This window comes from Orycteropus afer, unplaced genomic scaffold (assembly GCF_000298275.1).
Source record: "Orycteropus afer afer isolate SDZICR_OR568_19922 unplaced genomic scaffold, OryAfe1.0 scaffold00200, whole genome shotgun sequence".
Lineage (NCBI taxonomy): Eukaryota > Metazoa > Chordata > Mammalia > Tubulidentata > Orycteropodidae > Orycteropus > Orycteropus afer.
This window is the reverse complement of record NW_006921787.1, coordinates 217,483-243,069: the sequence shown is the minus strand read 5'-3', so window position 1 is coordinate 243,069 and position 25,587 is coordinate 217,483. Positions and strand designations below refer to the sequence as shown.

The following is a 25,587-nucleotide window of genomic DNA, read 5'->3' as shown; positions in this document are numbered from 1 at the left end:
ATATGTCCATAGCTGTGGTTTCTAGGTTATGTTATCTTGTATATTAATGGTTGGTTGTTATTTGCTGTTTTTGGTTTTCTGTTGAAAGGACTCTCTTTAGCATCTCTTGTGAAGTTGGTCTGGTTTTAACAAATTCCCTTAGTTTCTGCTTATCTGGAAATCTCCTCATTTCACCATCATATCTGAGGGATAGTTTTGCTGGGTATATAATTTTTGGTTGAAAATTTTTCTCTTTCAGCATTTTATATTTGCCACCCCATTGCCTTCTCACTTGCATGGTTTCTGCTGAGAAATCAGAGCTTATTACTGGCTGTCCTTTGTAAGTAACTTTTTGTTTTTCCCATGCTGCTTTCAAGATTCTTTGTGTTTGGTTTTGGTGAGTTTGATGATGATATGTCTTGGTCATTTTCTTTTGAGGTCTATCCTGTTTGGGGTTCATTGGACTTCCTGAATGGACATATTCTCTTCTTTCATCATATCACGGAAGTTCTCCTCCACCAAATCTTGGACAATTTTCTCAGTGGTTTTGTGTTTCCCTTCCTGTTCTGGAATTCCAGTGACATGCAAGTTATTCCTTTTGATGGTGTCCCACATGAACCTTAGGCTTTCTTCATTTTTTTTGTTTTGGTTATTTTTGTGATCGATCCCTTTCCAAAGACATATTCAGGTATTTGTCTTCAGTCTCATTAATTCTGTCTTCCATTGCATCAATTCTGCTCCTTTGCCCTTCCAATGTATTATCTATTTCTGACAATTTAGTATTAATCTTCTGGATTTCTCTCTGTAGATTTAGAATCATTTGTAATTTTTCATTTATTTTGTCATTTTGTTCTTGTATTTTCTTCCAAATTTCTTCTAAGGTTTTTTCTTTGTTTTCTTTGGTCTTTCTCTCAATCCTTTGAAGATACCTACCTAAAGATAATTCTTTTGAATTCCTTATCAGAGAGTTCCAATGCTGCTTCTTCCTCGGGGATGTGTTCTGGGTCTGTATCCTGCTCCCTTGTTTCCACCACTTTATCCTACTTCTTTGTGTGGACTTTGATTGTCTTTTGTCTCCAAGACATCATGTTGTTGTTGTATTTAGATCTCTGTTAACTGTTTGTGAAGAGTAGCCAAGTGTGATTCAGTCTCTTCTTGGTTGTTTTTTATGTTTGGCCCGTTGGTGGAGAAGAAGTTCGTAGCTCTCACTCAGTAAATAAAGTTACAGGAGGTGTGGCTGTAGTTGTGTCTTATGGGGACTGTTGCTGTCTCCCACTCAGACAAAAATTACGATTGAATAACCATCAAAAAACTAAAAGCACATGGACAAAAAATACACCATGTAATCACAAAGAAACAGTAACCAAAAAAAGAAAAAAGGGGAAAAAAACAAGAAAACCTGCAATGTCTGGGAATAGGGCGCTAACAGAAAATAGGTAGAGAAAGAGAATAATGAAAAAAATAATAGGTAAAATGGAAAAAGCCAAAGAAGGAGTAGGGTTAACCAGGAGAAAAAAAATTTAAAAAATAAAATAAATTGTGCAACCAGGAACAGGGAAAAGAAAAGAAGCTGAAAACTAGGACCTGCGGGGGTGGGCAAGAATAAAGAATAATAGTAAAAAGGACAAAAGTGTTATTACTAATAATAGTTTTAAAACAGGCAAAAACAAGCAAACTAAAAACCAGGAAAAAGAAAGAGAAAAAAATAAAGAAAGAAATTGTGAGGGGGCAGGGCAGGGTACCCAGGCTCCGTCTGAGCACACACACTGGGATGGCCTTCCTGCCTGCCACAGGTGTGGGGTATAAGAGTAACAGGGGGAATGTTGCACGTTTTCAGTTGTCCAGGTCCAGAATGCCCTTGTGGTTACTGGCAAGCAGAACGTGTTCTTAACCCATGGAATCTGGGAGAGCACTGTCTCTTTAAATATCCAAAATGGTCAAGCTGTTTGTAAACATTCAAAATGGCTGCACCCTCTGGACAGGCAAAAGTCCATTGCTCAGCCCGCCTTCCTCTTTGCTGCTGCTTCACCTTTTATTCTCCAGCCACAGAGCCGTCCTCTGTGCAGTCACTGTGTAGCAGGGCTGATTTTTAGGGTAATTCTTAGGTCCTACCAGCACTTGGCAATCTCCAAGCTGTCTGTGCTGGCAGGGTCACTCAGGATCACTGTCTGACTGCAGCTTCGTATGTCTCCTTTTTTGTATTTTCATGCAAATACTTCTGCTAGTTGGAGTTTAGTTCGCTTCTATATCCTTCCCTTCAAGGCTCAGGGGTCCAGGATTATCTTCTGTGTCTATGTTAATTGGTTCACCTTTTCTTTGTTGAAGAGGGTCTGTGCAGTCTGTCTGCCTGTTCTGCCATCTTACCGGAACCTCCTTAACTTAATTTTTACAAAAGTGCCACATAATTATCCGTGGCTGAGTCAGTATTATAAATCCGTAAAGATGATGGTATTGAAATTTTCAAGAAACTTTTTAGTGATTCTGTAATAAGTCATTGGAAAAATTATGAGCTAAGAGCTGTCTAATTGATCAAATTTTTTATTTAAAAAAAAGAAATCTTTTTAGCAGCCAACAAAACTAAAACCTGCTGTACGTAGAATATGAACTTAGTGTTGTATTTTTCAGTGCCGTATAGCAATGCAGTTCTATTTGAATTATGTTGACACATCGGATAATTCAAGTTTTTTAGATATTAATATTTGAATGTATTAAATATTGTTTAAATTCTAAAATGTATTTTTAGATATTACCCCTTTGGAGTAAAGTTGCCTTTTTAATAACTGTAGCCATTGACTGTTTTAAAAAAAAATTTTTTTTTTTTTTTTTTTTTTTTTTTTTTTTTTAACTGTGGCAGCATGGAGGAATCTATGTAAAACGAAGTGCCAAATTTAATGAAAAAGAAATGAGAAACAAGCTGCAGGGCCTCATGAACACTGGAACTCCAGTAAGATTATGCTTCATTTTTATTATTATCCTTATCAACTCTCCTAATTTTTATTTGAGAAATAATTTAAAATGTAAGGATTGCTTTGAAAATACATTATCTCATATATTATAAATCAGCGTTGTGTTTTTTGCACCTAAAAACCTCTTAATATAGATAAGCAGTTCTTTTGGGTCCCTAGAGAGTTTGCTGTAATGATTAGCTCTTTTGCTGCTGGTTGTCACTATTGACATTAAAAGGAATAAAAGGAACATTTGGTGTCTTTTAGAGTCTATAAATAGAAAATAGAGTGCACTTGTAATCTGACTCTTAAGCTGCTTTAAGAGATCATCTCATTCCTGGTCTACAATAGTATCAGATTTAGTTTTAGAAGAAACAACTCTGTCTTCTGTCAGTATAGTTTTGGGTTTCTTATATGTAATTGAATTTTTTCAAAGGCCAAAAAAGTATATGTATTTACAAATAAGGAATCATTAAAGGTAAATACTATTTTGTAAAACTTTTCTACAAAAGGAATCTGAATTTTTTATGTCCAGAGTGCTAATTGTTGCCAAATGAATTTTTCTCAAGACTCCATCCTAGGACAAAGCAACATAATTGTAATGATTAGCTGTGCTTTATCTGTCCTTGCATGCAGGTTTTTCTTTTCTTCTTTCCTTCTGGTCATTTCTCTCCTTTACCTCCATCTCTCCTACTTCTCCCTCCTTCCTCCTCTTACCCGCCTTCTCCTATCTCTTAGTTTCTCTTTCTAACCTCACTCTCTGCTTTCTTTTTCCTGTCTTTTCATCTGGGCTCAGGTGACAGCCAGCGCTCATAATTAAAGAAAGTGTATCCACAGTCAACTAGAGAATTGCCCTAATGTTAAATACTTTTTCTTTTTAAACATTTTCTACCTTTTGCATTATGAAATTGCAGCCTGTTTGACAGTGACCTGGAATAGAATGTGATGATGTTAACAACGTCCTTTGTTCTGTTACAGCTTATCATCCTTAGGAAAAAGCATGATATTTGAATGGGTCTGTTTAGTCTGAAATAATTTGGAGAAATTGGGCAGAATTGGGGTCATTGTTTGTGTGTAGATCCCCATAATATATAATAGATAGACAGCATGCATGTCCAGTTTTTAAAGAAATATTTAATACTCAAAACATTAATTTTATACATTAGAGAATCCATCGCACTACTTCTGTCCTCCAGCCATCTAGTTACCTCCAACTATAGATAACTACTGTTAAGTTTCTTGTGTATTCTTTGGAGACGTAGTCTATATATGAAGAAAAAAAAAAAAAAAAACCAATTATAGTTCCTTTTCACATAAATGTTAGCATTCTGAGTGCATTTTTTCCCCAAGTAAATATAGTTGAGGTTTTTCATATTAGTATCTAGAAAGAGTTAATTCACTTTAAAAAAAAAAAAATGGCTGCATTGTATTTATCTACTGTACTTTCACTTATTTGTCACTTTGTTATACTGTGGTGGCTTGTGTGTTGCTGTGATGCTGGAACCTTTGCCACCGGTATTGTAGATATTAATAGAGTTACTTATGCTGGACTGGTTTCAGTGGGGCTTCCAGACTAAGACAGACTAGGAAGGAGCACCTAGCTATCTACTTCTAAAAAATTAGCCAGTGAAAACGTTATGAATAGCAGTGGAACATTGATACAGTGCCAGAAGATGAGCTCCTTGAGCTAGAAGGCACTTAAAATATGACAAAGGAAGAGAAGCCTCCTCAAAGTAGAGATGACCTTAATGATGTGGTTGGAATAAAGCTTTCAGTACCTGCATTTGCTGATCTTGTACAACTTAAAATGAGAAGAAACAGCTGCAAATAACCAATAATAATTGAAACATGGAATGCAAGAAGTATGAACCTAGGAAGATTGGAAATTGTAAAAAATGAACTGGAACACCTAAAGATCAATATCCTAGGAATTAGGTGAAATGAACTGCTTTTGGCCATTTTGAATCAGAAAGTTACGTACTCTGCTGTGCCGAGAGTGACAGATTGAAGAGGAAGGTCGTCACATTCATTGTAAGAACATTTTGATATCTGTCCTAAAGTACCGCGTTGTCAGTGATAGGATAATATCCATATGCCTACAAGGAAGACCATTTAATACAACTTATTTGAATTTCCTGCAAAAACAGCCCATGGCAGATTTCCTTTGAGGCATAGGTCAGACGTGCCACCACCCTCCAACCTTTCTACCAATTCTAACACCAACTACTCCTTCCCCCCCGGGGTAGTTAAATCTGTATGTCAAGTTGGCTGGGCCTGGTTCAGTGGCTGGGCAGCTGTTGGTAGTTATTCCCCATGATGAGACTGGCAATGAACTCCATGGTAGGATCTACCACAAGCAGCTGAATAGCTGTCTTTGGGATGTGGTCTGCTTCCTGTATATAAGTAGAAGCCTTGGGGATAGTCTCTAATTTATGGTACATTTGGACCCTGCATGTACCCATGTCATAGTTAGCAGCCTGCCATGCTCTACCGACCTTGGGACTTACAACGGACTTAAATTAATGGCCTGCCGTGTGGTTTGGTAACACCAGGTTTGTGCCTTTTTACTTGTTAAACTTGGGTTTGTCAGCCTCAGCAGCCAGCAGCTGTCTGAGTAAAGAACCACCTCTAGCTCCAGTGGGCTAGGAGCAGGAGGTAGAGCTGGACCCCAAGGTTGAGGGGCTTTCACTTAGCCCCTAGAGCCTGGCACTTTGAACTTGAAGTTAAGGCCTCCAAAATATAAGAGGATAAACTCCTGTTTGTTAAGCCATCCCATTTGTGGTATATTCTTGTTACGGCAGCACTAGATAATCAGAACACCCTCCAACACACATGCATGTGCTCACGTGCCTGTGCGCACAACCACACAAATAGGCACTGTCTGCTTCTCTGCTGGGTACTGTAATTCATTGCAGTAGCCACCAGAACTCACAGACAATATAGACAATTATTGGATTTATAAGGGAAGTAATAATAAGTAATAATTCAGGATCAAGAATGACTCAGGATACAGTTCTTCAATCAGGACAGCTTCTTCTTTGCAGCACCATAGGCCCACACATCTTTCTCTGGTCTCTGTGGCCTCTTGGCTCAGTGCCCCCTTGACCTCTGCTTGCTCATGCACATCAACCTTGGAAAATTTTTTATCATTACTTAATTTAAATGATTTTTCTTTCGCCACCTCTCTCCATATTCCCTATACTCCCCATAAAACATCAGTTACATTGTTATCAAGTAACAGTTGTGGGCAGTCTTCTGGTTAGCAGTCAAATAGCTTAGGCACTGTGTCACCACTTGCTGTTATGTGCTGTTAAGTCGTCTCTGACTCATAGTGACCTTATGTACAACAGAATAAAACACTGCCTGGTCCTTTGCCAGCCTCATAATCCCTACTATGCCAGAGCCCGTCGCTGCAGCTGCTGTGTCAGTCCATCTTGTTGAGCATCTTTCCTCTTTCATTGACCCTCCACTTTACCAAGCATGACATCCTTCTCCAGGGAATGGTCCCTTCTGACACATGACCAAAGTAGGTGAAAAAAGTCTGGCCATTCTCACTTCCAAGGAGCATTCTGGATGCACTTCATCCAGGACAGATTTGTTAGTTCTTTTAGCAGTCCACGGTACTTTCAGCATTCTTCACCAACACCACAGCTCAAAAAGCATCAACTTTTCTTCATTCTTACTTGTTCATTGTCCAGCTCTCATATGCATATGAGGTGATTGAAGATACCATGGGTTGGGTTAGGTGCACCTTAGTCTTCAAGGAGATACCTTTGCTCTTCAGCACTTGAAAGAGGTCTTGTGCAACAGATTTGCTCAATACAGTACATCATTCTATGTCTTGATTGCTGCTTGCATTGGCATTGATTGCAGAACCGAGTAATACGAAGTCTTTGACAACTTCAGTCTTTTCTCCATTTATCGTGATGCTGCTTGTTGGTCCAGTTGTGAGGATTTTTGTTTTCTTTATGTTGAGATGTAATCCATACTGAAGACTGTCGTCTTAAACCTTCATCAGTAAGTGCTCCAAATCATCCTCACTTTCAGCAAGCAAAAGTTGTGTCATCTGCGTATCTCAGGTTGTTAATGAGCCTTCCTCCAATCCTGATGCCACATTCTTTTTCATATAATACAGCTTTTTGGATTATTTGCTCAGCACAGACATTGAATAAGTATGATGAAAGGATACAACCTTGACACACTTCCTTCCTGATTTTAAACCATGAAATATCTCCTTATTCTATTCGAGCAACAGCCTCCTGCTCTATGTATGGGTTCCTCACAAGTACAGTTAAGGATTCTGGAATTCCCATTCTTCTCAATGTTAACCACAGTGTATTGTGATCCACACAATTGAATCCCTTTGCATAGTCAATAAAACACAAATAAACATCTTTGTGGTGTTTGCTTTGAGCCAAGATACATCTGTTATTGGCTATGATATACCCCTTGCTCCATATCCTCTTCTGAATCCAGCTTGCATTTCTGGAAGTTCTCTCTCAATATACTACTGTAACTGTTTTTGAATTATCTTCAGTAAGAGTTTACTTGTGTGTGATATCAATGATACTGTTCAATAATTTTCACATTCTGTGAGATCACCTTCCTTTGGAAAGGGTACAAATGTGGATCCTCTTCCAGTCAGTTGGCCAGGTAGCTGTCTTCAAAATCTCTTGGCATAGTTGAATGAGTGCCTCCAGCACAGCATACATTTGTTGAAACATCTCAGTGGGCATCCTGTCAGTTCCCAGAACCTTGTTTTTCGCCAGTTCCTTTAGTGCAGCTTCAACTTCTTCCTGCTTCGACTTCTTCCTTCAGTACCATTGGTTCCTGATCATAGGCCGCCTCCTGAAATAGATGATCATCTACCAATTCTTGGTATAGTGACTCTGTGTATTCCATCCATCTTTTGATGTTTCCTGCATCATTCAACATATTACCCATAGATTCTTTCAGTATTCCAATTCGAGGCTTAGATTTTTTTCCCTAATTCTTCACCTTGGGACATGCTGAGCATGTTCTTTCCTTTTAGTTTTCTAACTCCAGGTCTTTGCACATTTCATTATAATAATTGACTTTGTTTTCTCCACCTGCTCTTTGAAATCTGTTTAGCTATTTTATCCTCTCGATCCTTCTATTTTCTTTAGCTACTCTGTGTTCAAGGGCAAATTTCAGAGTCTCTTCTGACATCCATTTTGGTCTTTTGTTCCTTTCCTGTCTTTTTAACGTCCTTTTCCTTTCTTCATGGATGAAGTTCTTGATGTCATCCTACAATTCCTCTGATTTTTGGTCTTTGGTGTTCAGTGCACCAAATCTATTGTTTAGATGGTCTCTAAATTCAGGAGAGATATTATCAATGTCATCTTTTGGTTCTTGTGGACTTGTTTTAATTGTCTTCAGCTTCAACTGGAACATGCATATGAGCGGTTGATGATCTGTTCCACAGTCAGCTCCTGGCCTTGTTTTGGCTGAATATATTGAGCTTCTCTGTCACCTTTTGCCACAGATATAGTCAGTCTGATTCCTGTGTACTCTGTCTGGAGAAGTCCACGTGTATAGCTGCCATTTGTGTTGTTGAAAAAAGGTATTTGCAATGAGTAAGTCATTGGTCTTGCAAAATTCTATTATGTGATCTCCAGCATCATTTGTATCAGCAAGGCCATATTTTCCCGACTACTGGTCATTTTTCTTTGCTTCCAACTTTTAAATTCCCAATACCAGTGTTAATTAATACATCTTTGTTGCATGTTCAGTCAGTTTCAGACTGCAGAAGTAGGTAAAAATCTTCAATTTCTTCATCTTTGGCTTTGTTGGTTGGTGCGTAAATTTGAATAATAGTAGTATTAACTAGTCTTCCTTGTAAGCGTTTGGATATTACCTTATTGCTGGCAGCATTGTACTTCAGGAGAATTCTTGATACGTTCTTTGTGATGACGAATGCCATGCCATTCTTCTTCAGCTTGTCATTCCTTGCAGAGTGGATCATATGATTGATTCAGAATGGCCAAAAGCAGTCCATTTCTGCTCATTAATGCCTAAGATATCAATCTTTATGCATTCTATTTCGTTTTTGACAACTTCCATCTTTCCTAGATTCATACTTTGCAGATTCCATGTTCCAATTATTAATGGATGTTTTCAGCTGTTTCTTCTCACCTTGAGATGTGCCACATCAGCAAATGGGGGTCTTGAAAGCTTTACTCTGTCCACATCATTAAGATCAGCTCTACTCTGAGGAAGCAGCTCTTCTCCAGTCATATTTTGAGTGTCTTCTGACCTGAGTGACTCATCTTCTGGCACTATATGGAACAATGTTTCAGGGCTATTCATAAAGTTTTCCAGTAATATATCAGACAGTGTTTCATTGGTATTCATAAGGTTTTCACTTGCCAGTTCTTTGAGAAGTGGATGGCCTCTTCCTTCTTCTGAGTCTGTCTTAGTCTAAAAGTTGTGCTGAAACTTGTCCTCCATGGGTAACCCTGCTGGCACTTGAAACACCAGTGGCATAGCCTGCAGTCTCACAGCAGCACTCAAGCCACCACAGTATGACAAAGCAAGTTTGTCTCCTGTAGCTGTTCCAAAGTGCTCTATTCTGGTCTCCCCCACCCTGCTTGGTTACCTGGCCTGCCCCCAGGGTGCTCCATGCAGACACTCGCCTTCCACTGCTGCTCCCAGGGCTGGCTTACCACTGGCTGCCTCCATGCACACAAACTGCTGCCTTCTGCTGCTCTCAGGGCTGGCTTACCACAGCCTGCCTCCACCAGAGCTCCTAATTTTCTTGACAGTTCTGGTCAACTTTCATTATCAAATATACAGATATATAACACATCTATTAATTTCTAAGTCAGGGAAAGATAATGGATTCTAAACACTGTTTGTATGGCTCAATAAAAAGTGTATATAGTTGCATGGAATTAAGATACAAATTAAAGTTACTATTTTACCGGTTTTCAGAGGAAACATTGGAGGAAATTAATCATAGTTTTCTCTAATGATAAAATTTTTAAATAATAATTAAACTCATTAAATAATTTTATAGTTATAAATCATTCAGGTAAGGGAAATGCTTCTATATCAGGCAGTGTTATATGTGATTGGGTATGAATAGACAAAATGAACGTAAGTTGTATTCCATGAGCTGCTTCTGTTACCTTGTCCATGCATCTTGTCTATATTTGAAAAGAGTTGGTATGGATGTCTTTAGTCCTTTGGCTATGAATTAAAATGTTTAGTGTAGTTGTTTTGTAACTCAGTTCTCAAATTAGGAGTTTTGCCACTATTACAGTTTTATCCCCCTCGTTTAAATTTTATTGTAAAGTGTATATAACAAAAAAATTTGCTATTTTAAACATTTTTAAATGTACATTTCACTTATATTAATTGTGATATTAATTGCCTTCACCATGTTGTTCACCTATCACCACTTATTTCCACAAGTTTTTCATCACCCTGAACAGAAGCTCATTTTTCCTTATGCAGTAACTCCTCATTTCCCCTCACCCCCAGCCCCTGGTAACCACTAATAAACTTTTGTCTCTAAACATTTGCATATTCTGAATATTTCAAATAAGTGAATCAAACAATAGTTACCTTTCTGTTTCTGACCTATTTCACTTAGCATAATGTTTTCAAGTTTCATCCATGTGATAGTATGTACCTTATAGCTGAATAATATTTCATTGTCTGGTTATACTTCATTTTGTTTATCCGTCCATTGTTGATGGATGCTTGGGTTCTTTTCACCTTTTGGCTGTTGTGAGTAGTGCTGCAATGGACATTGGTGCCCACATATCTGTGTGAGTACTTTTAAATTTTTTGCATATAGAAGTAGAATTGCTGGGTAATATGGTAATTCTATGTTTAACTTTTTGAGGAACTGCCAAACTGCCTCCCACAGCAGCAGTACTGTTTTACATTCCCACCAGCAGTAGCTGAGCATTCTGATTTCTCCGTATCCTCACCAACACTTGTTATTTTCCAGTTTTCTGAAAATAGATGTGTTGTTGTTGTTGTTGTTATTTGCCGTTGAGTCGGCCCCGACTCATAGCAACCCCTCCTTGGGTTTCTGAGGCAGTATCACTACGGAAGTAGGATTGCCCAACCTTCCTTCCGAGATGTGTTGTTGTTGTTGTTGTTGTTATGTGCCATCGAGACCGCCAGCCTTCTGGTTAGCAATCAAGTGCTTTAGCCACTATGCTACCAGAGCTCCTTCCGAGATGTGTTAGTGGGGGTGAAATGGTATCTCATTGTGGTTTTGATTTGTATTTCCATAACGATTAATGATGTTGAGCATATTTTCTTGTGCTTATTGGCCATTTGTATATATTCTTTGCAGATATGTCTAATTCTATTCATTTGCCTATTTTTTTTTAAACTGGACTTTAGTCTTTTAGTTGTTGAGTTGTAGAAGTTATCATATACTCTGTATATTAAATTATTATTAGAATGTATGGTTTCCAAATATGTTCTCCCATTCTTTACTTCCTTGATAAATTCCTTTGATAACAAGAGTTTCAAATTTTGATTTAAGTCCACTATATTTATTTTTTCTTTTATTGTTTATGCTTTTGGTGTCATATCTAAGAATCCATTGCCAAAAACTAAGTCCTCAATCTTTATCCCTATCTTGTCTTTTGTTTTATGATTTCAGTTCTTACATTTAGGTCATTGATCCATTTTGAGTGAATTTTTGTGTATTATGTGAGTTACAGGTACAACTCTGTTCTTTTGCATGTGAAGATCCAGTTGACCCACCACAATTTTAAAAAAACATTCCAATCACTTTAATAATTAATTTATTTTTATTACGGTTCAGGTGAAAGTTTACAGAGCCAATTAGTTTTCCATTCAACAGTTTATACACATTTTGTTTCATAAGCATTAGTTGCAGTTCCCTCAGTGTAGCAACATTCTTTCTGCTTCCTACCTTGGTTCCCCATTTCCATTCTTCTTTCCTGCCCCTTTCTGCCTTCTGAGCTCTGTTTTTGGGCATTTGCCGCTCTTTTAAGTTCCAGCACCATTTATTGTAGAAGGTATTCTTTCTCTGTTGAATGGACTTGGCACCCTAGTCAAAAATCAATTGGCCGTATATGTGTGGGTCACTGATTTTACTATTTCTACTTTTACTTTCCCAAATAGATAAATGTAACTGCTTAGACTAATTGACTGCTTATTAAACATCTAACTTGATACTCCTTTTTATTTAAAGTTTATTATTTCAATTTATGTAATAACTATGAGGCTGCATATATATTGAGTTATTTAAAATACAGGAAGGGAGCTCTGTGAATTAGGAATACTATGTTAATCTTGAAATATGAGCACTTTTATATTGTAGAAATTTAGATAACTACATATGTCTTTCCTCAAATGAGATGTAGTTTTAGTACTGATGTTTAAAGATGTGGATTTTGAACATTTGGACCTTTTTAATGTCATTTTCCAGGATTCTAGAGGAGAAAAAAAAAAGCTGTTTCATGAATTAAGACTTTTTACAGTTTTAGTTTCATGGTCAAATTTTTAATTATTGAATATTAGCATGTTGTTAGAAATGTAATTAAATTCTTAATGACTGACTATACCAGTGAATGTAGGACTGCATTTTAAATATGCTTGTGTTATATTCAGATTTAATTGAGTTTTTACATTTTATTGTTCCATTTGTCATTAAGGCCATATGTAAATTAATGTACATGTATTTTCCACTATAGGAAATTCTATTTTAGCTTTAATAGAGTTAGCATTAGTAAGTTAACAACAACAACAAAAAGCACATACACGCACACAGAAAAAAACAAATTTTCTTTATGCCCACAGATGTTTCTTGTGATTTTTCCAGAGGGAACAAGGTATAATCCGGAGCTAACAAAAGTCATTTCAGCTAGTCAGACATTTGCTGCTCAAGAAGGCAAGTAAAAATTTGACTGTATTTGAAAACAATAATTTTTGAAGGTAATGATCTTCTTTGTTTTCCTTCTAGAGAAGGAATTACGTTTTGCAACAATTTTTTCAATGTATGTATGTATTATCTCTTAGGAAATTACCTTTGTATTTGTTAATTCATGTACATAGGGTATGGCATATGTCTGAGAGATTTGATTCAAGTATCTGCTGATACACATACATATTCCTGAGCAATGGTACATAAAACCTATCCCATGTACATGATTATGTAGATGGAATATCCCCCTGCAATGTGGGTTAAATGTAATAGAAAAAGTATCTATTCTGTATATTGATAAACCTAGATATGAATTGAAGCTCTGATTTTTATTAGCTTTATGATTACAAGTTTCCCAATATTTTCAAGCTTTGGCTTCCTTATTTTTAATAAATGTGTGTGTGCACACATGTGCCTGTGTAAAGACTAATTGGAAGATATGTGAAGTTCCTATTAGAGAATATTGCACAAAGTTGACAGTGGGAATATTCTTTTTTTTTTTTAAATTACGGTTTGGGTGAAAGTTTACAGAGCAAATTCACTTTCCATTCAGCAGCTCACATATACTTTGTCTCATGACATTGACTGCAATTTCCCACAGTGCAACAGCTCCTCTCCATCTTTCTCCCCATAGTTACTGCTTCCCTGTGTCCTTCCCTCCCATACACTCTTTCCTTCCAAGCTGTCTCCCTGTGCATTCACAGCCCTTCTATTCTCCCATGATTGATCTCTCCAAAGGGTGTATCTGCCTAATGTAAATGTTCAGCTCATATGCTTGTCTTTTGTTTGGCTGGAAGCCACAGGAGTGGATTGAATTCCAGACCTAAAGGGAAACTGAGGGCCATAGTCTCAGTGGTTCTGTCAGGCTCTATCAGACCAGCAAACCAAGTCACAGTGGGAATATTCTTTATATCATCCATTGGTTAATGCAATTTAACCAAGCTGGGAAATAAATAGAAAACCTTGACTATGCTGTATTTTTAAAGGTGTCATTGAAGATTGACTCTGAATTAGTATGTAATCTCCATATGTTCATCAGCAGGCATTCATGGAGAAAACACCTTATTCATGACATAAAAATGCCGGGATCTGTGGCAGTGCTGTCTAATGGAACTTTCAGCAGTAATGGCAGTGTTCGATATCTGCTCTGCCCAACCCACTTATGGCAATTGAGCATTCAGACTGTGGCTTGTGCATCAGAGGAACTGGATTTTTTAATATTATTTAATTTAAATTTAGGCGGCTGTATGTGGCTAGAGGCAGGTATATCAATAGCGCAGGCTTATGAAATACAAAAACAGTATGGTAGAATTCTCACTAGAAGGTGTCAGAAATATATGAAATAATTTGGAATGATATATTTTTAAAATGCTACTTTTTATCTTACATACAGTATCAAAGAGTGGTTCAAGAATAGGTGGGTTAATTTTTTTTTTTTCTCCAGTCTGTCACCTCTCGTTTGACTTTTACTATGACCTTTATCTATTCCAGACACCATGGTCTTTTATTTCAGCTCTTTTGCCATAACATTGCATCTTTTGCCATTTCAATTAAAAACAAAACAAAAACAGAAAACAACCTTCTCCCTCAACTCCACCTTTTCCTGTTGCTAGCGTTCTTTTTGTTCCTTTTCATTAATAATCAAAGCCTTCTGAATACATAGTCTACATTTTTGTATCCACTTCTCAGTTTTCACTTCATTGTGATCTGATATGAAATTCTTAATACTTTTTAAATGAAGTTCTCTTCCTTGATTTCTATAGTGCTCTACTCTGTTTTCTTCCTGCCTCTCTGGCAGTTCCTTCTTAGTCTCCTTTCTGCTTCATGCTTTCCTAAATAATGTTGTTTATGTTGTTCCCTATGTCTAATTTTGGTCTTTTATTATTCAACTTAAATGTTTTTCACAGTGGCCTTCGTGTAAATCTGTGACTTCAGCCACTATTTATTTGACCTGTGATGACTCACAGAGTTTTCCCATTCATATTCCAGTTCTAGACCTATATATACAATTGCCCAAAAGAGAGCTTCACTCTTTCAGCTCACAGGCATATCTCAAACACAGTATGTTAAAGATAGAATTTCTCTTTCTATACATAACTCTCATATTGGTAACTCCATCATTCAGTCCAAAACGGGGCTTCATACTGAACTCTTACCTTTTATCCATCTAAAATATCTAGTAAATCAACAAAATCTAGAGTATCTCTCTCCATTCCCACAATTACTGCCATATTTAGTATCTTAATTACTTTTTGTTTGTCTATTGCTGTTCTGGTTACCTAGTGCCACTCTGACAGGAATATACCACAAATGGGATGGCTTGACAAACAGGAGTTTATTTTCCTAGTTCAGGAGGCTAGAAGTTCGAGTTCAAAGTGCCAGGCTCTAGGGGCTGTGGGAAAGCCCCTCAACCTTGGGGTTCAGCTCTGCCTCTTGCTCCCAGCGTAGTGAAGCTAGAGGCATCTCTCTTTACTCAGATAGCTACTGGCTGCTGAAGCTAACAAGCCCAAGGTCGAAAAATAAAATGGCACAGTCCTGATGTTACCAAACCATGTGCCAGGCCATTAATTCAAGTCCATTGAAATCCCAAGCTCGGCAAAGCATGGCACACTGCTCAACAATGATATGGCTACATGCAGGGTTCAAGCATGCCATAAGCTAGAGACCATTCCCAAAGCAGCTGCTTATATACAGGAAGCAGACCACATCCCTAAGACAACTACTCAGCGGCTCACAGTAGATTCCACCATGGAGTTGATTACCATTCTCATCATGGGGAATACTACATCCAGCTGCCCAGCCAAGTTGACATACAAGCTTAACCACCACAATTGCTATGTAAGAAAACATCCAAGAGTTTAGTGATTTCATTCTGTACTTTTGGCCGGGCTCAGCAGGAATGGCTTATCTCTGTTCCATATGATCTGTTTAGTCTCTTATATTCATTTGGCTGGGAGCTTGACTAGGGTTGCACAGCCTAAGATAACACCACTAAAATGTCTCATGTTTTGCCTGGGGGGGCTGTTATATCAGCTGGATGCTAGATGGGCCTTTTTTGTCAAATTTCTTATCAATCATCTTGTCCCAGTATTTCACCTTAGATGATGTCTTAGTTATCTAGTGCTGCTATAACAGAAATACCACAAGTGATGCCTTTAATGAACAGAAATTTATTCTCTCACAATTTAGGAAGCTGTAAGTCCAAATCCAAGGTGCCAGCACTGGGGGTAAATGCTTCCCCTCTCTATTGGCTCTTGAAGAAAGTCCTGGTCTACTTTCAACATCTGTGGTTCCAGCATCCTTTGGAGAGCTCCATGAATCTTGGCATCATTCTTCGTCTGGGTACAAGAAGTTCTTAGCACAGGGACCCTATGTCCAAAGGACATGTTCCACTCCCAGCTCTGCTTTCTTAGTGGTACTGAGGTCTCTCCTTCTCTGCTTACTTCTCTCTCCTGTTATCTCTTGTAAAATAAATGGTAATGCAGTCTACACCCCAAAAAAACTCCCCTTATATTGGATCAGGGCTGTGACCTGAGTAAAGGTGTTACAGCCCACCCTGATCCTTTTACAGCTGATTGGCTCATCACATCACGGAGATAATTATATCATTACGTAACGGCCAAACCACTGAGAATCATGGCCTGAGTTGATACATATTTTGGGGGCACACAATTCAATCCATGACAGATGGGTATTAATTTAGAAAGTGGAGGAAAGGGACCACTACAGGTAAATCTGTTGATAATGATAAAAATTGATAGCTGATACTGAGGGATAAAATAGAATGACTGACAAAATTGGACTTAAGAACTCAAATAATAAGGGTGTCTAGATGAAATGTGGAATTCAGACCCACATGTACGGCAAGAGAGACAGGAATTTTAGTATAAGAAATGATACCAAAAACAGAGTTATGAAAGAGTGGGGCATGGGAGTGGAACAAAGAACTTAATGGCTTTTGAGCAAAAGCTGAATGGAGAGTTTTGGGAGTTCGTTGTGTTAATTAAGTTGGGATGAGCCTTCATCATGGAAGGCATTGAATGTTAGATTTAGTAATCTGTAGCTTATTCTGTGGTTGAATGGAAATCATTAAACAGTGTTCATTTTAATTAGTTTACTGTATTTTATTTAAGAAACCATAGTCTTCATTTCATTTGTCTAAAAGCATGTTCTCCAGCAGATTTCATAAGATGTTTTGCAAAAAAGAAAAATTATTCAATATTCAAATGGGTTTAGAGAATGTTGCAGTTTATATCCTTCTCTTAAGGAGTTGCAGTTCACATTAGAATGTTAGTCTTAGTATATGTTCTATAGTAAAGGTATTTGATTTTGTTTTATGGGTTGTTTTACAATTTTATATATATTGAGAAAGAAAACAATGATCTAAAATTGGTAAAAACAAAATTAGGGTTTTCATGGGATAAATTCTTAGAGTTCCTGAAAACTCTAGCTCTCCAGAATCACTTCTTCTGTAAAGGTTCTAGGTAGCTAAGCCTCTAACTTTAACAAAATGTATTTTTTTTTTTATTCTTTGAAGCTTATAATAGGTTGTAAATGAATCAGTTTTAAGACTCTTAAAACTTTTTTACAGGCTTTGAAATATATACATTTTCAAATAGTCCTGTGTTTATCTCTTTACCCACTTAAAATTCTGTTTAGGAATTACAACTTTAGATTAAATAAGTTGAAAGGAGAACGATAAACTTAATATTTTGGGCATGCTGTTTTGTTGTTATTGTTCATGTATATCATAAAAGCTGAGGTGCTTTGTTTTCATTAAATAGTCAATTACGTATTGAGGATACTTGAGGTTTTTATGAGTTGAAAGAAGAGTTGAACTTGGAAAAGTTCAACTTCTGTATAGCTTTAGACCCTCATAATCTGTGCTGATTTTATTTTTGATATCTTGTAATATTTTATGTTTAAATATTAACAAATCTTTATTAAGTTCCTGCTATGTAAAAAAACACTGCTAACATATAATATCTTCTAAAACCAAAAGACCAAACCCCCTGTCATCGAATCAATTCTGACTCCTAGCGACCCTTTTTAGAATAGACTACAACCACCCTACAGTATAAGAATCTCTGTTGTCATAGTGCCTGAGGCATTTGACTGCTAAACAGAAGGTTGGTGGTTCAAACCCACCAGCCACTCTGTGGAATGAAGATGGGGCAATCTACTTCCATAAAGATTTACTGCCTTGGAGGTACACTGTGAGTTGAAATCAACTTGATGGCAGTGAGTTTTGATTTTTATAGTATTTCAAAGGTTGTAAATCTTTACAGAAGAGACTCCTGCAAGTGACTGGTGGGATCGAACTGCCAACCTTTTGGTTAACATGCAAATGCTTTAACCACCAGAGCTCCCTATATCCCTATAATGTCTTCTTTTGTTGTTGTTATGTGCCATCGAGTCAGACCTGACTCATAGCTACCCCTCCTTGGGTTTCCAAGGCAGTATCACTACTGAAGTAGTTTGCCCAACCTTCCTTCTGAGGAGTGGCTGGTAGGTTTGGACCACCAGCCTTCTGGTTAGCAGTCAAGTGCCTTAGGCACTACACACCAGAGCTCCCAGTTTATAATTTAATAGGAGAGAGAAAATATAATTGCATTATTTACTTATTGGTAAGTAACGGATTACTACACACTTTAGTGGCTTAAAACAATGAACATTTATTAGTTTATACGGGTCAGGAATCTTGCTCAGAGTCTTGGATTACAGTCCAAGGCTGTAATCAAGGTGGGTGCTGGGGCTAGAGACATTTTAGGCTCTAGTAGGGGAAAATTTGCTTCCATTGTCACTCATGTGGCTGTTGACAGGCCTTAGGTCCCTCTCAGGCTATAATTTGAGATATCATTTTCTTGTCACTTGGGCCTCTTCATAGAATTACTTACAGCATGGTAGCTTGTTTCCCCAGAGTGAAAGCTCAGGAAGAGGGTAGAGGGGAGAGAAAGAAATAGAAGAGTGCATATGAGATTACATAACGGAAGTCACAGTTTTTGTAACTTAATCTTGGATGTGACATTCCATTAGTTTGCCATATTCTCTTTGTTAGAAGCAAGCCACTGGATCCAGCCTTCACTCAAGGTGAGGGGATTATGCAAGAGCATGTATACCAGGAGGTCGGAATTGTTAAGGGCCATCTTAGAGGCTGCTACTGCAGTGAGATTGAACTAAGGTTTCTACATAAGCAGTTTTAGACTATGATAAAAAAAATAAGCGAAGTGCTATTCAGAGTAATTGCTTCGAGATACTGGTTCCCATGGAATTGTATGAAGCAGGAAGCGTTTGGGCTGGCTGTGAAGAATTGTAGTCCAGTTGGTACAGCTGTTGGTCGTGGGAAAGTAGGAAGGAATGGCATGAGCACAGTTACAGAGAAGGGAAGTGTGGTGAGTTATTGACATGGTGAGAGTGTTTTCTTGAAAGAATACCTAGTATGGGGGAGAAGGCCAAGAGATTAGTGAGAATCTGTAGGATATTCCTGGTTAATAGTGGTGAGGACCTGAACAAGACTCAGCAAAAGGACACCAGCTGATTGAGATACTTTGCAGTAGTGATTGGATTACCAAAAACATTGCAGTTTTTCAACTTTTCCTCTTGCAATTCATTATATGATTGATGAACTAATGAATTAATTTTAAACACATTAAGCAAGATAAAATTTTGTGTTGTATCTTGTCAGTGGGTAATCACTAGTTATTAAAAAAAAAAAAAACTCAGTGCCCTCGAGTTGGATCCAACTCATCGTGACCTCTCCTTGGGTTTCTGAGGTGGTGCCACTATGGAAGTAGATTGCCCAACCTTTCTTCCAAGGAGTGGCTGGTGGGTTGAACCACCAGCCTTCTGGTTAGCAGTCTAATGGCTTAGTCACTGTGCCACCAGAGCTCCCACTAGTTGTTTGTTGAGGTATAATAAACTTGCTTGACAAAATGAGTATAATCTCATTCTTTATTGTTTGTGTAAAGTATAACAATTGTTTTTGCTTTGAAGAATTTCTGTTGTCTTTTATAAAATTTACCTTTTTATGGTACACACACACACACACACACATATACATATATATAAAACCAAACCCATTGCTGTCGAGTCAATTCCGACTCATAGTAACCCTATATAGGAAAGAGTGGAAGTGCCCCATAGGGTTTCCAAGGCTGTAAACTTTATGTAAGCCAGTTGCCACATCTTTCTCCCACGGAGCAGCTGCTGGTTTGAGTACTTAACTACTGTATACTTATATATGCACGCTATATATTATTTGACTATTAGTATACTTTTAAGTAAAGCAAATACATGTATGCTAAAAGATGTATCCACTCTTATATTTATTCATTTATAATTTCAATCTAAGTTGTATTTAACTTTTTATTTAGAGCTTTAAAATATTTTTCTATTTGATTTTATTGAATACTAATTTTTATTCATCATTTTTAGAACAACTTAAGATGAATATTTACCTTTTATTATCTAATCTCATTAATGGAGATAACTGACTGATAGAGCTACTAAAGCTATTTTAAAAGAGCTACACTAACTTTGTAATGTTAAAACAAGTTTTTTTAAAGTATCTTTAAGATAGCATAAGAATGATGCAGTAAAACCTGAAAAAGCTGAGCCTGTGTAATGTAGAAATTTATGAGAGAAGGAAAATTCATTTTCCACTAATAAAGAGTGATTGAAGAGTGGTAAGACTGAATCTGTCAAAGGCAGAAAACCTTCGAGACCCAGATAAATAAGCCAATCTTGGCAAGTTCTGGTTCATACAGTTTTCACTATATATTCTTTAGTTTTTCAATCTAATAACACCTTAAAACCAAAAAACCAACCACATTGCTGTTTATCACCTCCGAACTACCCCATAGGGTTTCTAAGGCTGTAAATATTTACAGAAACAGACTGCTACATCTTTCACCCTTGGAGAGGCTAGGGAATCCCACTGACCTTTTGGCTAAGAGCCAAGTACTTTAACCACTGTGCCACCATAATTCAACAATTATTATTTGTCTGTGAGTCATACGACTTTCTTGAATTTACAAAAAAGGAAAAAAGAAAGGAATAATTTGTTTTGGAGTATAATCTTTAACTCTTTCTTTAAACTCTATAACTTAGAAACTATTGTTATGTATTAGAAATATATTTCCTTGTGACTATAAATGTAGTTTTTCTCCATTGTACACAAAGGAAGTTGATTTGTGAATAGTGTATTTAGAAAAAGTATTTCCTGTGTTTTTTCCTCTTAGGTCACTAAAAAACCAAAAACCAAACTCACTACCGTTGAGTCGGATCCGACTCATAGCAACCCCTCCTTGGGTTTCCAAAGCAGTATCACTACGGAAGTAGATTGCCCAACCTTCCCTCCGAACTTAGTCACAACTAAATTAAATTACATAAAAATAAAAACAAAAGCACTTGTTTCTCCATCTGTTCAGCTAATTTTTTTTTTTTTTGAAGAAAATTGGAACCAACTGCACCACTACTTTGTGATATGTTTTGTTTCCAAATTATTACTAATTTTGCTCCTAAAGTCCCTCATTTGATTTTGACTTAAAAAGCAAACCACAAATTAGTGAAATTGGAAACAACCTTTACAATTTAGGTATTTAAATTGTGATAATTGTTTACATATTTACGTCATTTTACCATATATAACACTTCAGTTTCTGTAATATTGGTTGGCTTAAGAGATAGTGTGTTTTTCTTAACCCTAAATATTTCAGGGCTCTCTGATTATTACTGTGTCCTAGAAATATTTTGCTTGAAACAAATATTAGTCTCAAAATACATTAATTCAACATTAGAACTGTTATTCAAAATTGGTCTGTATTTAGTATCATGAATTCCTAATATTAATCAGCATGAATTTGGCATATTGGTGTTCGCTAATGTCCCTTCTCACTTGAAGATTAATGTTAGTCATTCTTTTAAAAGCATTTATTCAGATTTCAAAATAAATTAATCCAGATTTTGTTTAACCGTAATCTCCTCATGACAAAAATCAAGATTTAGAAAAGGTCTTAAACATAGGTGGAGTCTTTAAGTAACTATTGTTGTTATGTGCTGTCAAGTCAGACCCGACTCATAGTGACCCCTCCTTGGGTTTCCAAGGTGGTGTCACTGTGGAAGTAGATTGCCAAACCTTCCTTCTGAGGAGTGGCTCATGGGTTTGAACCACCAGGCTTCTGGTTAGCAGTCAAGTGCCTTAGGTACTACACTACCAGAGCTCCATTTAAGTAACTACTCAGTGTCAAAAAAGCAAGATATGTTTTTCTTTAAAAAAAAAAAAAAATGTCTAATTGTGATTTGGGTGAATGTTTACAGAGCAAATTGCTTTTCCATTCCACAATTCATACACATTTTGTTTTGTGACATTCGTTTCGATCTCCACAATGTAACATAACAGCACTCTTTCTACTTCCTCGCTGTGTTTACTGTTTCCCTTTGTCCTTATTTTCTATATTTTCCTGGCTTCTTAGTTTTATCTCTAGGCAAATGCTGCCATTTGCTCTCATATGGTTGATTGTTCTAATGAGCATGTACTTCCCTGGTATTACTATTCATCTTATAGGCCTATCAATCATTTGGCTGGCAGTTAAGCCCCAGGGGTAAGTTCCATTCCAGGCTTTAAGGGTATCTAAAGGCTATAATCAGAATCTGCTTGACGGCAATGGGTATGAGTTTAAAGGCTATCAAACCAAACCAAACCAAACTCACTGCTATTGAGTCGATTCCGACTCATAGCAACCCCCTTTGGATTTCTGGGACGGTAAATCTTTATGGAAGTAGATTGCCCAGTCTTCCTTCCATGGAGTGGCTTGTGGGTTTGAACTGCCAACCTTTTGGTTAGCAGTCAGATTGCTCAGGCACTACACTACCAGAGCTCCTTTAGCTTTGGGGATTATACCAGCTGCTTTAAGGTCAGTAAGCTTGGCCTTTTTTATGATGATGAGTTTTGTTCTACATTTTTCTCCCACTCTATCTGGGACCTCCTATTGTGATTTCTTTCAGAACAATCAGCAGTGGTAGCCAGGCACCATCTAGTTCTTCTGGTCTCATGGTTGTGGAGGCTGTGGTTCGTGGGGTCCATTAGTCCTTTGGACTAATTGCTTCCTTGTGTCTTTGGGGAGAGACCAATAGTAAGCAAAATATGCTTTGAAGGATATTCAATTTTGTAATAGTAAATTGAGTGAAAATTGTGTTTTCAGAAAGGCTAAGTCTTGTCATTTAAGAAAACAATGGTAAAATATTTAGTAAGGAAACCTTCCACATAAGATAATATATACATATAAATAATAGTTGTATATAATAAAGCTGCAGCATTAGGCCCAAACATGGCAATTATGAGAGTGGCACAGGACTGGACATGTTTCATTCTGTTGTACCAAGGGTCACTATGAGTCAGAGCAGATTTAACACCTAACAGTATCTACACTATGTAGTATAATGATATGCATAGATAAGCATAAGTTTATTTATATAAGTGTAAATAAAGCATGTGTTGTTTTTGTTATTAGGTGCCATCGAGTTGGTTCCAACTTGGAGTGACCCTGTTTACAACAGAATAAAATTCTGCATATTCCTGCGCCATCCTCACAATCCTTGCCGTGCTTGAGCTCATTGTCACAGTCACTGTGTAATTCACCTTGTTAAGGTTCTTCTCCTTCTTTGCTGACTCGCCACTTTACTCAGCATGATATCCTTCTCCAGGAACTGGTCCCTTCTGAGAACATGACCAAATTACATGAGATGATGTCCAGTCATTCTCACTTGTAAGGAGCTTTCCAGCTGTACGTCTTCCAAGACAGATTTGTCCATTCTTCTGGCAGTATTTTCAATATCCTTTGCTAATACCACAATTCAAATGCATTAATTCTTCTGCAGTCTTACTTGTTCAATGCCACATGCATATGAGGTGAAAATAACATGGCTTGGTTCAGGTGCACCTTAGTCTTCAGAGTGGCATCTTTGCTCTTTAACACTATAAAGAGGTCTTTTGCAGCAGGTTTGCCCAATGCAATTAAGTCATTCAATTTTTTGACTGCTGCTTCTGTGGCGATTAATTGTGGATCCAAGTAAAATGAAATCCTTGACAACTTCACTCTTTTCTCTATCGTGATGTTGCTTATTGACCTAGTTGTGAGGATTTTTGTTTTCTTTAAGTTGAGATATAATCCATACTAAAGGCTGTGGTCTTTTAATTTCATCAGTAAATGGTTGAAGTCTTCATCACTTTCAGTAAACAGAGTTGTATCTTCTGTGTATCATAGGTGGTTAATGTTGATGAATCTTCTCCTAATCCTGATGCCACATTTTTCTTCATATGGCCCAGCTTTTTGGATTATTTACTCATCATACAGATTGAGTATGATAAAAGGATACAACCCTGATGCACACCTTTCCTGATTTTAAACCATGCAGTATCCCCTTGTTCTGTTTGAACAACTACCTGTTGGTTTATGTATAAGTTCCTCATGAGCACAATTAAGTGTTCTGAAATTCCCGTTCTTTGCAGTGTTATCCACAATTTGTTATGATCCACACAGTTGAATACATTTTCATGGTCAAACAGGTAAACATCTTTTTCATACTCTGCTTTCAGCCAAGATTCAGTGTCAGCAATGATATCTCTCATTCTACATCCTCTTCTGAATGTGGCAGTTCTGTGTTAATATAGTGCTGCCACCATTTTTGAATTATATTCAGTAACATTTTACTTGTGTGTGAGATATTAATGAAAGAGTTCAGTGATTTCCACTTTTTGTTGGCTCATCTTTTTTTTTTATTATTTTTTATTGTGATTTGGGTGAAGATTTACAGAGCAAATTCACTTCCCGTACAGCAGTTTACATATACTTTGTCTCATGACATTAACCACAGTTTACCATAATGCAACAGCTCCCCTCCCACTTCCTCCCCATAGTTACCTCTTCCCAGTGTCCATCCCTCCATGCACTCCTGCCCCCTGAGCTGTCTCCCTGTGCATAAGCAGCCCTTCTTTCTCCCATGATTGTTCTCTCCAAGGAGTGTATCTACTTGAGGTAAATGTTCAACTCATATGCCTATCTCTGTTTGGCTGGAAACCACAAGTGTGGGTTCAATTCCAGACCTGAAGGGCAGCTAGGGGCCACAGTCTCAGTGGTTCTACCAGGCTCTATCGGACCAACAAACCTGGTCCTCCCCTTCCCCCGCCCCAATGATTGAGTTTTGTTCCACATTGTTCTCACTCTCTATTAAGGATCTGCTACATAGATCCCCTTCCAAGTGGATGTCAGTGGTAGCCGGGCACCATCTAGTTCTTCTGGTCTCATTGTCGTATAGGCTGCAGATGGATGGTGTACCAGTCACTAGGGCTGATTGTTTCCATTAACTTTGGTTTTCTTCATTCTTCTTTGCTCTGGACGAGGAGAGACTCATCGTTGCATCTAGATGGCAGCTTGCTAGCTTTTAAGATCCTAGTCACTACTCGCCAAAGTAGGAGGCGGAACAATGTTTTATATAGTATGTCATGCCAATTGAGCTTGATGTCTCCTGCGACTATGGTCCCAAGCCCGCACGTTCAACAACTCGGTCCCTCTGGGTAGCTGGCTGTGACCAGGCAGTGACCACAACCTTCCCCTTGTCAACTCTACTCTACACCTGGGAATTCTGATCATTCACATAAACTTATAGGACCATTGTCTGCCAACCTTATGTATGTTCTTGGATATACTCCCCATTTCATAGACA

At 37.5% G+C, this 25,587-nt stretch overlaps 1 protein-coding gene across 1 annotated transcript in view; it reads left to right on the top strand.

Annotated features, from left to right (window-relative positions):
* The window catches only part of AGPAT5 (1-acylglycerol-3-phosphate O-acyltransferase 5), a 130,099-nt gene that overhangs the window by 72,044 nt on the left and 32,468 nt on the right, over positions 1 to 25,587 (top strand). Inside the window, exons 4-5 of the mRNA XM_007948065.2 lie at positions 2,834 to 2,923; positions 12,741 to 12,831. Of these exons, the coding sequence (XP_007946256.1) occupies positions 2,834 to 2,923; positions 12,741 to 12,831 (181 nt within the window). The remainder of the gene's footprint in view (positions 1 to 2,833; positions 2,924 to 12,740; positions 12,832 to 25,587) is intronic.